The sequence below is a fragment of the Squalius cephalus genome (genome assembly GCF_949319135.1).
Source record: "Squalius cephalus genome assembly, chromosome: 21".
Lineage (NCBI taxonomy): Eukaryota > Metazoa > Chordata > Actinopteri > Cypriniformes > Leuciscidae > Squalius > Squalius cephalus.
Window position 1 is genome coordinate 26,208,447 of NC_137142.1, and position 15,604 is coordinate 26,224,050.

Sequence of the window (15,604 nt, forward strand, 5' to 3'; positions counted from 1 at the left end):
CAATGAATCAGATAAGAATAATACTACAAACGACTATAAATACTATCCGACATGATTGGATAATGTCTTCCTCTGGCATTCCAAATAAATGAACATGAGTGAAGAGTTTTCTTCCTTCTACCATGTGCTCTCAGTGATCTGTGGTGCCTCCTCCTAGCAACAATGGTGCAAATACCAGTTAATTGACTACTGCAAACCTTAGTAAATCACGCTGCATGATTACTCTCCTTTTGCGTCTGAAAGGGAAACTCCTACAAATGCATATGCATTAAGGTCAGCTGCAAAAATAACTGTGACCATGCCTTTTCATCATTAATTTTTCACTGTGTGTCTTTAGTAAATCCTGACAGTAGTTTTTTTTAACACCAAAAGAGGGTTTGGACTGGCGCAGGCTGTTAGCAAATCTGGCCCTAGATCTTAAAAGCTTTCAGAGGAAAGTGCATTGAAGGATATCATATCCAAACCTCAGTTTGTCATCAATCTTTAAAGTGATGTACATCTGTTCCTGGATCCTGACATCATTTACAAATGTCTGAAAATAAAAAAGACAAATCAAATTCACATTTTAAAGAGCTGTTCTGTATATCTACTTATACTGGTTCTGAAATACTTTTATAAACATTTCAAATCACAGACACAGAAGTTAATTTCTAGTTCACAATATGTACTGTACCCTACATAGGACAAGCGGTTTGGAGAATAGACAAATGGATATGAACTGTTTTGTATATAGAATCTTTAAAGACAATGTTAATTAAAAACATTAGAAAAAAGGTAAAAAGTAACTTCTAGTACAAAATGGTAGAAAGCATTTATGGAGCCTTAAAGTTCCCATGAAATCAATATCGACCCTGTTTACTTTGTGCACATTACTAGTGCAAGTTAATATGCAGAAAAAACTTGTTTGTGTTGGTAATCTTTAATCAAAATCTGAAACTTTTGCTTCCGCTCTGGAATGGCGTTCTCCTACTGCCAGTCTGCTAATGAGCGAGGGAACCCTGCCCTCTATTCAATACTCTGTTTCACTTGGAAATACGTTTTTTTTTACTGCATTCACATATTTCCATATATTTCCTACTGTAGTTAATTAGTTACAGTCTTGAACCATGATTTGCTATTTGCTAGTCAGAGGCAGATTGTATTAGAGGGAAGGATGTTCTCATTTGAGAGCATTTGATTGGACAAACGTGTAGTCAATATTGATGAGTAAAAGAGGATGAGTAAATAAATATTTTTGCTGTTTTCCCCAGAAGAGAACGACAGGAAGTTTTAAATGTGCATATACGTATGCTAAAAGGAAATTATCAACATTTAGAAGTATTTAGCATAGCTAGTAGCCTCTAGCATATAGATAATCTCAAAGGTAACAAACACAAACTAAAAGCCACAAAACACTAAATCTGAATTCATATGGTATTTTATACAGGAATAGAGAAACAAAACAAAGACTTTCCTTTCCCGAATTATCAAAGGATTAAACAGCTCAATCTGGGCTTTTTTTTTCAAAATCCACTTTAAAATGATACAAATTGAGTAATAATGATAAGCTTATGGTTTAATCTAAAAATCTCCTTGATTTCCAAATCCCCATTACCATTCACCTGCCATTCAGTATTTAATGAGTTCGACTTCAAAAGTTCAGTGAACAAATGTTTTACAGATCCCTCTAAACATCTCACTACAGTGAGAGCCACCTCACAAAGTCTGAAAACCTTCAAGGTGGTTATAGCGAGCTGTAAGGTCTGCTCTCAAATATCAGCCACTTCCTGCAAAGCCCAACAAAGAGGGGGAGCTAATCGCACTGACAAAGCATTTTCTAGAGCATTCAAGTTTAAAATTTCCATTGAAAAGAATCAATCTCCTCCTCTGTCCTTTCAACAATATCCAAAGACCTTAAGATATTCTGCTGGAATGTGGGGTCATAGTAGGGGAATTTCTGCATGCTCTTCAGTGGCCGACTGCACGTTATTTCCCTTCATTCTGTTCAGTTTTCAACATGTGCCAACTTCAACTAAAGGAATATGGTAGTTTCATGCAACGCCTGGGCTTGTTGTGTGAGGGTTTTGTTGAAAAAGGATCTTATGTCAACATAAATTTAAACGGTACTGAAACTGCTAAAAAAAAGGTGGATAATATGCTGCACACACTATAATAGCCATTTCCTGCCAAAACAGGACAGGAAGAGGAATTCTTAAGCATGACTCAACAGGAAGAGGTTGTAATTTGTGTGAGTGGCCCCACGAGTTCTGATTTAGTCATGGAGATTCTACTGACCTCAAACAGACAAACATAATCTAACACAAACACAGAGCACAGACTCAGGAAAAGCAGGCTGAACCTCAATATATTACTAAGGTTTAGAACTACCACATAGTTCAAGAATCAAGTATGGAGAGGGAAGTTTGTATTTAATCTAAAGTGTCAAGATTCAACAAGAGGCTGAATATACTGAACATAAAATGGAAATTAAATATTTTAAAGAACCTAGCCTGTATTTATTTTTTGTACAAAAATACATTATCCTTTGTACATTATTACATGCTGACCGACTAAATAATGGATGTGATTTAAACTGAAATAATTTCGTGTAAGAAGAAAGAGGCTGTAAATGTGACATGTTATGAAGAAACCACATTTATGTGGCTGCCTGGTCAAATACAAATATAAAATATAATATGACATTAGTTATGTAAGAGGTTTTATTTATTGCTCAATAAATATTTATTTATTACAATGAATTGATTTTATTACCAGTAAACTTCATTTACTGAACCCTATACTATTGTGCTTTATGTACAATTTTCCACAATTTGTTTATTTAAAGGCAGTGACATTCATTTATCCGAAATGTACCACTCCATTCACTACCGCTCTTACTCACCCCATTCAGGCTTCCTAGATCCTTCACTTTGTGCTCGTCACTGCTGGACTCATAGTTGATGACAGCGTGCTGCTTGTCTACACTGCGAGACTGCAATCACAAACAGGTAAAAAAGCAGGAGTTACGAACCTGAGACAGTTTGCGCTGAGCATTATAACTTCCTAGATTTGTTATTATTGGAAGCTAGTTTATATGGAGTCACAGAAGTATTTTACCTTGTAGCATTGATAGAATTTGAAGGTGACATATCTCACGTTTGCAACATACCAGACATCTGAAGAGAAACGTTCTCTCACACAAGTATTACAGACTGGTTGTAGCCTCAAGTGAAGTCACATTAGCGAAATTTTGCGGACAAAAAAGTTCCATTGTCTATTGTTAATAGCATAGAGATGTATGCAGCAAAACCCACAAAGAACTCACTTTCAAACCAAGCGGTTTTCTGTTGGTCAACACAGTAAATTCATTTGACCAATTTGAAGATGTTGCGTAATCTCAGTGGGGAAATCTTTCACCCTTTTGCGAAATTCCCAATCGCATGGATTCCTATTGAATTGACTGTATTTTGCCCATGAATATTTGCTGAAAAACGGTAATTGTTTAATTCATTTTCATTTTAATAATGTATGATCCACTAGAGGAAAGGCCAATCTCCACATCTCTCGTTTGTGGACGTTTTAATGACAAGTGTAAGTTGCTCAGCATAAAACAATCATTAAAAAGAAACAAATAAATGCAAACACAGAAGTTTAAGTTGTAGAACCTATATATACACCTAAGATGAGTGCACATGAGCACAGTGGCTCTATTTTAAGCCACTCATCCTCAGTTCAGTGATAAGGAATCTAATACTTTACCAATCTATTTTGAGACAAACCATGTGACCACTTAAAAGTATTGTAACGCAATCACATGATAGATTGATTTATGCCTGACCCTAACATGGAAGGGTCAAAGAGGGAAATGGGGGTTTCCTGACTAAACAAAGCCTTGTTCATGTCTTCCAGAGACTAGTGTTTAAACGTCTGAAACCCCAGAGTCAGTTTATTCATCTACAGTCTATACTCACCATTTTAAAAGCTTGTCTATGAGCATAGTATATGCTAGCCTGTGTTCACTATGTAGCAGGATTTAAGAAAAGGCTTTTTGTTATTGTTTTGAGGTGCAAAGAAGATATTTGCATTAGAGACTTTTGACCAAAATGTTTACTCAAGCCCTCAGAAGGCCCTTTTCACCTCAGAGATGCTAGGTGTTGTGAGAGGTATTTAGCGTTTTGTTATGTGGTTGCTAATGATTCTATGAGTTACACAGTACACAGCGTTTCTTCAAGTGGATGATATTACAGTTTGTGTTGTGACACGTCAAGCTTGTTTTGTAGTTTGACCAGGTTACTCAGCTCTCTAATGACATGACTGACACTCTCTCTCTCTCAGTGTTTGGCATTACAGTCTAAGATCTCGTAGTTCGACAATCTAAAAGTACATCATGAGCTGTTTGCCCCACTTTCTATTAATAAAGCAGCATGACTAACACATGTATACTGATGCTGAGGTAGATAGTAACAGTCATGCCACTTAGGAACACAACTTTCCTCCTGGGTATGACTTTATCTGTCTCCATCCTTCCTATGATCATTACACACAGCTTGTGAAGTACACTACCATTCAAAAGTTTAGGTTCGATAAGATTTTTTTAAAATGTTTTTATGCTCACAAAGGCTGCATTCACTTGATTAAAAATACAATAAAACAGTAATATTGTGAAATATGTTTGCAGTTTAAAATAACTGTTTTTTTACTTTAACATTTTAAAATGTGTTTTTTTCCTGTGATGGCAAAGCTGAATTTTCAACATCATTACTCCAGCCTTCAGTGTCACATGATCCTTCAGAAATCATTCTAATATACTGATTTGCTGCTCAAGAAACATTTCTTATTATTATCAATGTTGAAAACAGATTTGCTGCTTAGTATTTTTGTTGAAACGTGATACTTTTTCACTCAGGATTATTTAATGAATAGAAAGTTCAAAATAACAGCATTTGTTTAGAATATAAATCTTCTGTAACATTCTAAATGTCTTTACTGTCAATTTTGATCAATTTAATGCATCCTTGCTGAACAAAAGTATTAATTCCTTTTAAAGAAAAAAACAAAACATACTGACCATTAAACTTTCAAATGGTAGTGTAACAGCTCTCCAAAACCTGTCTGTCTATACCTACATAGGCAAGCTGCTTTCTAAGGCAGTATCCAAACCAAAAAGGAACTTCATAGGTGACAGATTTTGTACATTCTACATAGGAAGCAACTCAAGTAATTGCTCATATTTAATTCCAATGGAGTTTGATTATAGCATGTCAAAAAAGTTTGTAAAAAAGAGATCTTTTTTTCTGTATTGAATGAAATACATGCAATGGAATTTCTGAATTACCAATAGCTTAAGTTTGGGGCAGGACTACCTGTTTGAAAACAATCATTCTTTTTGCAATTTTACTGGGTGATGCTAATAGTTCTAAAATTACACACTTACTTAAACTATGACCATGATTCAAAAACATGGTCATACTACCATCAAAATAGTTTTAGTTATTATAGTACTTTAACTTTAAGTTTTTTTAAATGTAAGTTTTCATGTTTAAAAGCAGGGTACGTGATTTATAGATGTGTATATATATCGTCTGTGGAAGGCGTAGGACAATAAAATGTTTCGGTCCAAATGCAATGATACAACGTCCTACCTGCCTGTCAACCTCCATACCTCCACACACCCAGTCACGCAGACATCACAAGCACCGCAACCTAAACAGCAGCCACCTTTTACAGTTCCTCCTGAACCAAGACAATGAGCTTATGCTGCATTCACGTCATAACTACTGTCATTTGGAAGAAATAGAAACCCGTGATGGTATACTCGGAGCGGTTTGTGACTCAAATGTATGCGTTTCAATTGCAACACTATCAATGTGGAAACTAATCTGCAGCAGTCAGGTGGTACAACTCTTTATGTTATTTATGTTCATTATTATTGTAATGTTATATGCTTTGAGACATGAGGTAGTTTAACGCAGTGTCACATGATGCATTTGTTTGCTCCCTGCTATACGGAGGCGTGGCTTTGGAGACGCTCTGAAGGAAGGGTGGGATCTTCTGCTTTCAAAGCTAGCTCTCTCTCTGTTAGCCTCTCCAAAAATTGCCTACCCTACCTTTAAGTTTTTCATGTAATATTTTTCTTTTATTTCAGCCTTATTTCAATTAACGAAAACATTTTTAGTGGTTATAGTTTTAACACTGAGATACACCCTTCCTGACCTGTAGCATAAGCTCGCAGTCATCGCGACCCACAAAGATCATCTCACGGGGCAGCCGGTGCCGCGTACCCCCGCTGCTCACAAGGAACCAGGATGTGAGGCTCATCTCTGCACTCTTCTCCAGCCTCAGTCCCTACGTCATCCTGATGGACAGATAAAGAAAGAGAGACATTTATGAAAAACTTTCAATCAATAACATTCCATTTCTCACTCCAGTCCATACAAACTTTTACAAAACTTTAATAAAAAAGGTGGACTTTTATAAAGAGATCACGTACGTCCCACATAGACGTTTAAATTTGAACCGACAGTGGAATGTGGGTGGAGGGAGAGAGAGAGAGATCCGTTAGACCGCGCTGAAATCTGCTGCATGCTGACTCTTTTCTGAAGCTACAGAAGCCTGGGACACTTCCCTCCTCCCTCGCTGCCTATGATCATTGCCAGATGCGGCAGGAAGTGATGTAGGCAACTTGGCTGCACACCCTACTGGGCTCTGGGATTTTTTTTTTCCCTTTCTATGAAAAGGAGGTCACATTCAGCTGCTCCAGGCTACAGCTGCAAATGGTCTGGGGAGAGGAATTTAATGTATCCTCCTGACATACAAACCCACTAGCCCTTCTAAGTGACCCAGTGATACTCTGGAACCTCCTTTATTTTACAAAATACATGGTACTCCAAAGCATACCATGGTAGAATATGGTATATGTCCAAAAACAGCATTTCAATGGTATATGTCTAAAACATCATTGAGTTATTTACAGCTATGAACAACCTCAAACATAGATCGACAAACGAAAAACAGAGAGGGTCTCACTGACATCTGACCTACAATAACAAATCTCTATATAACTGTAATTATTGAAGAAAGCATGGCTGTCACCTGGAAGACCCTCACGACTAATATCATACAGCACTCACAAGCAGCTAGGGCTACTTCACATTGGATATTATGAAATACCTTTTTATTAGCATATCACTATGACAACATATTGATCAATAATGTGTGCCATTTAGATAAATAGGCCCCATATTTGCTGAGAGTGCACTATGATTATACTGCTTGAGGAGCTGGAACACAATATCCACTCACTGAAATACAATATAGCTAAATCTGACCTCCACTTATACATTTTAAAGGTCTACTTATGGATGTAAATTAGATGTAACCAATATTTTTTAAATCTACATAATTTAACACACTTAATCTAACTAATAATAAATTGTTTAGTTTTTCATTTTTTTCAGGTTTGTAATGAGATTGATTTACTTTAGTCTATTCTGTACTTTTTGACAAATATATAATTTAGTTATTTAGTCTGTATTTCTTCCTTTTATAAGACTTTTTTGTATAATAATGATAAAGGGGGAAAAATAAGAATGTATTTAAATTTATTGTATAATAACTCTTTTGTCAGTCTGTGTCTAATGCGATAACATATGGAAGCTTGTCTCTGCCAAGATAATTTGCGACTTTTTATATTAAGATTCTGCCTTTTTTCTCAGAATTGTGTGATATAAAGTTGCAATTCTGATGTTTATATCTCAAAATTCTGACTTCTTTTTTCAGAATTATGAGCTATAAACTCGCAATTGTGCGTTATAAAGTCAGAATTCTGAGGAAAAAAAATCTGAAACTCCGCAACTCTGACTCTATAACTTGCAATTGCGACTTTATATCTCGCAATTCAGACTTTATAACACACAATTGCGACTTTTTAATCATGCAGTTCTGACTTTATAAGTAACTCCCAATTTTGACTTTATAACATGCAATTGCGACTTTTTATCACGCAATTCTGACTTTATAACAAACAATTGCTACTTTTTATCACGCAATTCTGACTTTATAACTCACATTTGTGACTTAATATCACGCTATCCCTTTTTTATTTTTTATTCCATGGTAGAAATAAGCTTCCATAATAACACAATTATATAATATAACAACAAAAAAGTATTTTGTTTGAAAAGCCCAGTACTGCAAAAAAGAAAGTTCCAAACTAAACCATGTAAGTGTTTTTATTCAGCAACAGAGGTGTGATATTGGCTGTAGGATTAGAACAATGTGTCGAACAGGAATAAGTTCTGAGAAGTCCTTCACAACAGAGATAGATTTTAACTTGGGAGTTTCAAGGAATAGCTGAATACTGGCAGCTGGGCTTTCTCTTTTCTGGAACACAAGCATTAATCGAGCAACCGCAGGGAAGCCTTTATACCCGTCAACTACCCACGGAATTCAGGAATAAGCACAACGTGGCATAGGCGCTCTGATGTGGTGCGATATAAAAATTTATTTTAATAAGACATTAAAGAGCTTTGGAAGCTGGAGAATGTTGGTCGTCAGTACCTTCTGATGAACACATGCATTCAAACCAATCTCAATCTTCAAACCCATCACAATCCCTGCATGGCTACTGAGACAATCTTGAGAATAAGAATACTTAAAGACTTAATTTAAAAGCTTAAAACGAGAAGGCAAATCTGCAGACTTTATTCTTGGAGTGAACTTCACCTTCTTAGAGGCACACATATGCTTAAGATTTCATGAGTCGCCGAATAGATGCATCACTTTCTATTGAAGCAGCTCTGTGCCCCAAAAAGCTCCCCCTTTCTTCCAAACTGAGCGACATATGGTGTTTTTAATGGGTGAAAGGGTGGTTTCACCATGCTGGCTGTGAGTGCATCCTCTCGCCTCAATGTCTGAAGAGATGGATTGTTTTGGGTTGACGGAGTGTGTATGCAATGCACAGGAAGTGTGGCTAACGCTTCCTCCTGCACATCTCTGAATCTCTGTCATCTTTAAGAGGAATAAGGCACTGATTCACTCTGGAATAAAAGAAGCAGCAAAGCTGGAAACCACCATTTTAATGAGGAATATCAACTGGAACGACTGGAATGTTTTTTGTTGTACTACACATAAAAGTAAAACATGTTATTTTGAGACTGGTGTTTTTCATGCATGAAGCTCTTGCATGACCTTCTGCATGAAGTCTACACCCATCTAATGAGATCTCCAGCCAGATGATGACACAACCGTGTCCAAAAGTGTCCTCCCTAATTCCCCTGACCTCATATCTTGACCCATGAGTACTAGCCTGACCCATCTCTACTGCAGCCCAGTCAGGCAAACAGACATTCTTAAAGGAACAGTGCATCCCAATAAAAATTCTGCCATTTTTTGACAAACAAGCCAATACATAACATATATGAAGCAATTAATGTCAAGCATGCAAAACACACACAAAATTTTGACCCAGTGCGACTTATTTTCCAAAATACGGTATATGGAAAAGAGCATGTGAGTATTTTGGATCTTTTGTGTTCCACAAAAGAAAGTAAGTCATGTTTGGAACTACATGAGGGTGAGTTAATGATGACACAATTTTCATTGTGGGATGAACTATCCTTTTCAAACTTACTGTGTGAGATTAACACTTCATGACAGACAGGGTTTAAGTACAGCTGATGCAATGTGACATGAATGTCGCTCATTCAGAAATGTAACGTTTCGCTTGTGTCGGTGAACGCCAAGTGAAGGATGCAAGTCCTTGAGCTGATGTTGCAAAGCAAATAAACTGTGAATTATAACAACACTGTTAAAACAGTGAGCGAAAAAGTCAATGTTCTCACTGCTGCCATTAGTATCTCTTCAATGAGGCATCACAAACTGTTCATTTTATTGTCTCGGTTCATTGCTTTCATCTAACACGCCACACTCAGAAATTAAATCTTCATCATTCAGTTTCTCTAACAAAGCATTTGGTTTGCATTGTCAAAAAAATGGATTCTTATTTCCAGAAACAGATGCTACTACAATAAGCCTGAGGGCATCTGAGCCTTCTGTCTCAAACCTAGGAAGGCATCCACTACATTTCTGACTAGTCACCAGACAGTATACGTTAATCTATTTTAAGTGCACCTCTATATGCTAATGCTGGGAGAGAAAATGATCCACAGACAACCTCAATGCTTAAGAAGAATACAGCAAGTGGGCCTGACAGAATGACTTTCATTCAGTTAATTCAAGGTGATGTTTGCTCTGGAAGGGAATAGCCTAGATTTAGTGTCTTGTGTGTGAACAATGTATGTGCCATTCACCTTATTCCACAGACCATATCCTTCTGATATTAATAAATAAGACACAATGCATTGTGTCTTTTAAAAAATGCCTTTCCAATGATTGTCTAAAGGTGCAGTCACATAGTGAAATTTCAGTCCCAAATTCAGATCCATTGTTCATTATCAATAGTGTAGTAATATATAAAGCACAGCTCACACAGAAGTCGCTTTCAAACCAAGCAGCTTTCGGTTGGTCAGCATGACGAATTCATGTGACCAACTTGAGTGAAATCTGAATAGGGAAATCTTTCGCCCTCACACTAAAAAACTATAAGCACATACAAAAAAAATAGTCAACTTCACTAATCAAACAGATGTCAGATGTTGGACTATCATCGAAGGCTTCAAACCTTAACAAATGTAGCCTTCCAGTGAAATAAATAGCCTAATCAACAAAAAGTCTTTATCAACAAAAAGTAACCAAGAACAGCGAGTAATTTTCTCGTTTTGTTGTTTGGCAGCAAATATATTAAGCTGCTGTCACATTAAGACCTAATGCACGGATCCAATACTAATTACACAAGCCATTTATTTCCCAACTGTTTATGTTCACTTAAGACATAACCAACTGTGTATAAGCAAATACTCACAAAACTGGACATTTTGACACATTTCTATGTGTATTTGACCATTTAGCATGAACCTGAAGCACAAATTATACTTTGCTTGCCCGTGTTCCATGCTTGGGGAACAGTATCTTTTTGCAGCTTAATGCAATTTTAATAACTCTTTTTATTATCGAGCACGTCCTGCAGTTTAGCAACAGTAGACTGCAGTTTACATCAATCACTGATTTAGCCAATTTGGACGTTAGGTTTTGTCTTTTAGGGAGGAACAAAAGCGCACCGCTGTGAAGGAAAGAAATGCACCAAAATCACACAGCCCTATTTTTTGCTGTAGGGTTGCTGTCATTGCCATGTCTCTGCAATGACATTAAGATTGATTGTCCTTTTCAGACTCCTAGTACAACTGCCAGTCCGGTGAATGTAGTGATTTTAGCTGCACATAGAAAATTGTCTAGCGAGTTTTGCGTCATCTGATCGGCTCTTCTGATCTGCCTTTATAGAGACCACTGATCAAACAAAACGATTATCGGCCAATGGCGATCGCGATCAGATCACCCTTGAATCCTCTAACTGAACTACTACATATAAATTATACAAAAGACAAAAAGAGTTCAGTCTCCTTAAAAATAAACATGAAATATAAGTAAAATTCATTAAAAATTCATTTTCATAGCTACGGCCACATCTCTGTGCAGAAAATGAGGCGAATGCAGTAAAACACGCTGAGAGAGCAAATTTGGGGATGCTGTATAAGTACCATATGGCCATGAGAAGCAGACATCTCATTTACATCATCAGCATGTGGCAGGAGGACGAAAGATCCATCATTAATCCAAATCTAATACACTTGTGACTAGACCTTATCAGAAACAACAAAATGTGTCCGTTGGGTGGTAATAAACACATAATGACATACTTGACACAACAGACCTACTTATGCAAATCAACAACCAGTAAATGTTTCTGACTAAGGGGAATTTCAGACACCAAATCAGAATTACAATATTCATTTTGTGAATTACTCTACCGTTTTGTTTGGGGTCATTAAGATTTCTTTTAATGTTTTTGAAAGACATATATTGTGCTCACCAAGCCTGCATTTATTTGATCAAAAATACAGTAAACACATTGTGAAATAGTATTACAATTTAAAAATAACTGTTTTCTATAGTTTAAAATAGCCTATATTTATCCCTGTGATGACAAAGCTGAATTTTCAGCAGCTATTACTCCAGTCTTCAGTGTCACATGATCCTTCAAAAACACTTCAAAACGCTGTTCGTAGTCATCCAGTTTGAAATGTTGACTAAACACAGAGGTTTTCCAGATTTTCCATCGCAATGTTCTCTCCATATTCATGATTCTTTGCAGCCTTTAGCCACTGCCTACAATGTACTGTATCCTTCACTGGAAGCCGAAAGTAACTCACTCCAGCTAAACGTTTACTCTTTGAATTCTTGCACCCAGGAACAATACAAGTCAACACCATTATAACTAAAAGTTTGCTAAGAAGTATTTCCTACTAAAGTAAGGCGGTATTTGACTCTAGTCAACCGTATGCACAGCAGACTGGTGCCCAGTGCATGGGTGTTGAAGTTGTCCTATTTGGCAAAAGGGAAGACAGCATCCTTTTTTCTTTGTTTTCTCTGGTCAGGTAGCAATGATTTGTTTATAAAAAATTAAAAAAGTGTATTGCCTTTATAGGCAGTCAAGTTTTATTGAAAGCCCATTTTGCCACTGTATACTGAACATCGTTCTGTTCAGTATCATAAATAAACCTTTACTCTGAGTCTGACTCCCATTATACACCTTTAGGCATCTGCTGCACTTCAATTACCAGTTACAAACAGAAGACCAGATAGAAGCTGGGGACAAATAATGGAGCAAAAATACAGGTCAGAACTAAAGAGCAGGATTAAGCTAGCCAGTGGGCATACAGAATCCAGACTGGCCTGAAGATGATGCAATAGTCTGATCATCACATAGACAGCCATTTATATGGATTTGCAATATGACAGCATGACCCCCCCCCCCCCCCAACAAAAAGCTTAAGATATTAAATTTTAAAAAATGCATACGCAAGGTTATTTTGTAGGGTTTATTAAGGAGGGAAATTATCACTTATATACTAATTCTCTGATAATACTGTTTTAGTAACTAATGCTGCAGGCATGTGATTCTCTCCGTCTTCTTTGTAAGTCAACATTCAATTGGTACTTCCGTATAACAACAGGAAGTTCACTGGATTGGTCAGTCAACATGATCCAACTGAGGATATGATGCTGACTTATAAATAATTAATGATTTGGGGCCCTGGGTTCACAAAAGAAAGATTTTCTTGTGAAAGCCCCAGACTCAGTGATATGTTTTGGTCTGGGTCTAGGATAGTTGTTGCATTTTCTCTCTTAGTGGATTTAATCTCTGAGTCAGACAAATCCTGATGTCTTATGAGCCATAAAACGTCCCAGAAAATTCGGTCAAGTATCTGTTTTTCTTTGTTTCAGTGTTTTCTTTGTTTTATCTAAAGAGAAGAAATAATTAAAAGGTAGTCAAAAAAGCAAATGTGGCTGTAACAGTACAGCAACAATTTTGCATTTTAGAACCCCCCCCCCCCCCCCCAAAAAAAAAAGATGGACTGAAAACATCTGGACCATGACATGTATTAACAGCTGGTTCATAACCTAGATTGCAATACTGGGGGGATTAGTAGATTAGTCAATCAAAATACACTAGAGGAAATGTGCAAAGCTATAACAGTTAGGCCTACAGCCCAAAACAAAAAGACGACAAGGGTAAAAGCAAACACCATAACCATAAATTAATTTTGTGTAATTTTTGGTGTCACTGTTTGACACTAAAAAAAAAAAATTTAAATTAAGTATGAGTAACTTAATAATTCACTAAAATCGATTGCAAAAACTTACAGCAGTTTAGAAAAAGGAATAATTTGGGTTTTTTTTTTCCTTTTTTGTTAGATAGTACAGAATTAAGCAGGGTCAAACTAAAGGCATACAACTTTGGTCCTGCAGAAATAAAACTATTCATTTAACCTGCTCTCCAGTGGAGTTCAAATAACAACTGAAATGTATGGACACTGAATATGTCAATATAATACACACACACACACACACAAGAAAATGCTGTCTAAGTTGGCAGCTCAACTCCCATGGTTTTGAGAGACAGTCACTTTTAGGCTTCAAGTCCCAATAACGTATAACAAACACCTCAGAATCCCTTGTTCAACAATTTATCTACACCATTTAGTAACAAACCCTATCACACAGGACAGTTCACTGTCAAGAAGACTGACTATTTTGACACTATACAGTTTTCCTCTAAAACTAGACGTAGCAAAAATGTAATAACAAGGTATAAACATTTTGAAAGTGTCATTCATACTGCACTCAAAATATATGTAGGCCAGATGTAGCAGAACAAAACAAGAGCCTTTGTCAAAACAAAGGATTCTGCGCAGTGCCCTTCACAGTGTGCAGCAGTGCCCGGCAAATCATCCACATCTCTTACACACCCGAATTACAGTACTGAAATATTGTTGTTTTTGATGATTCGCTGCGATGGAGAGCAAATATTAAGATACTAAGCAAGATGCCATGCGTTTGGGCAAACTGGTGACCAGCGCTCTTCGTGCACCATAGTCAAACTCACTATTTCATTAATACCTCCATGTATTAGAACACATTAATACCATTACTACCTCCGTGTATTAGAATATCAATGAAGTACACACAGCGTGTGGTAAAAACACGCATAAAGACAGGCGGAGCTCGTGCTAGTGTATTCATTCAATATGATAGAACTGGCTAGCAGTGTCCTGCTATTGCATTTACGGTATCCTCCTGACCACACGATAAGATTAGATCCCAGGAAAAGCGTGCATTCTGTACACCTAAGGCGTATGGCAAAATACGATGATGAATACGCTAGCTTTATTATAACGTTAGATGCCTTATTGTTGTGTGCACTAAATATAAGAATGGCTCTTTATATATAATAACGCTCACTCACCCTTGCTCTTCTTTTCGCAGTCAGTTTTATCCCAGGCTTCAATGCAGCAGCTAAACGGTTTTTGTAGCCCAGCCCAGTGTGTATCCCCACGTCTCCTATTTGCCTCAGTTGCTCAGCAGCAATAACGTTATTCCTAACAAATAGCGGCGACATACGGCAGCCTGGAATCAGGCAAGTAGGAGGACAACGTTTGCAGTTCCAACACGGTCAGGTGGGCGTGTCCTAGTACAATGACTGATGTATAAAATATTTTATAGATTATTTATTTTTTGGTTTATTCAGAAGAACTTTGGACGTAAATACATATATTTTTTTACAATAATAAGTATTTTTTGTATACAATACAATAACATCGTGAGTAGCGGAAATGCCCGTCTTGTAGTTTTTTACTCCACTCTGACCTAGCCAATTTGATGTTTTAAAAAACTACAAGTCCACGTTGTCTTTGCGTGGTTTACGGAAGGGCACCTCTGCCATGCAACCGTTGACGTCTTTTTGGACGTCGTTCATTGATACACTACTACACTTTCAGTAACACTGAGCATGAGAAATTGTGTGGAATATTCATAAACAAACATTATTGGCTTTATTACATGTTTCAGGCAACAATGAAACAGTCCCTGGACTCAGACGAGGAGGAGGAATTAGGAACATTACAGAAGACATTGAGAGGTGATGTTTTTATAGATAGAACATATAAGG

At 36.9% G+C, this 15,604-nt stretch overlaps 2 protein-coding genes across 8 annotated transcripts in view; one reads left to right on the forward strand and one right to left on the reverse strand.

Annotated features, from left to right (window-relative positions):
* Window positions 1-15,092, reverse strand: part of cep170aa (centrosomal protein 170Aa) — a 44,988-nt gene extending 29,896 nt beyond the window's left edge. For all 7 annotated transcript variants that reach the window (XM_079856317.1, XM_079856316.1, XM_079856315.1 and 4 more), the window contains exons 1-4: window positions 14,903-15,092; window positions 6,193-6,334; window positions 2,882-2,971; window positions 451-532 (exon numbers count right to left, since the gene is read on the reverse strand). In XM_079856317.1, coding sequence (XP_079712443.1) covers window positions 451-532; window positions 2,882-2,971; window positions 6,193-6,297 — 277 coding nt within the window. In that variant the 5' untranslated portion in view covers window positions 6,298-6,334; window positions 14,903-15,092. The remainder of the gene's footprint in view (window positions 1-450; window positions 533-2,881; window positions 2,972-6,192; window positions 6,335-14,902) is intronic.
* Window positions 15,093-15,366: 274 nt separating this feature from the next.
* Window positions 15,367-15,604, forward strand: part of sdccag8 (SHH signaling and ciliogenesis regulator sdccag8) — a 40,541-nt gene continuing 40,303 nt past the window's right edge. The window contains exon 1 of the mRNA XM_079856382.1: window positions 15,367-15,574. Within this exon, the coding sequence (XP_079712508.1) occupies window positions 15,496-15,574 (79 nt within the window). The 5' untranslated portion in view covers window positions 15,367-15,495. The remainder of the gene's footprint in view (window positions 15,575-15,604) is intronic.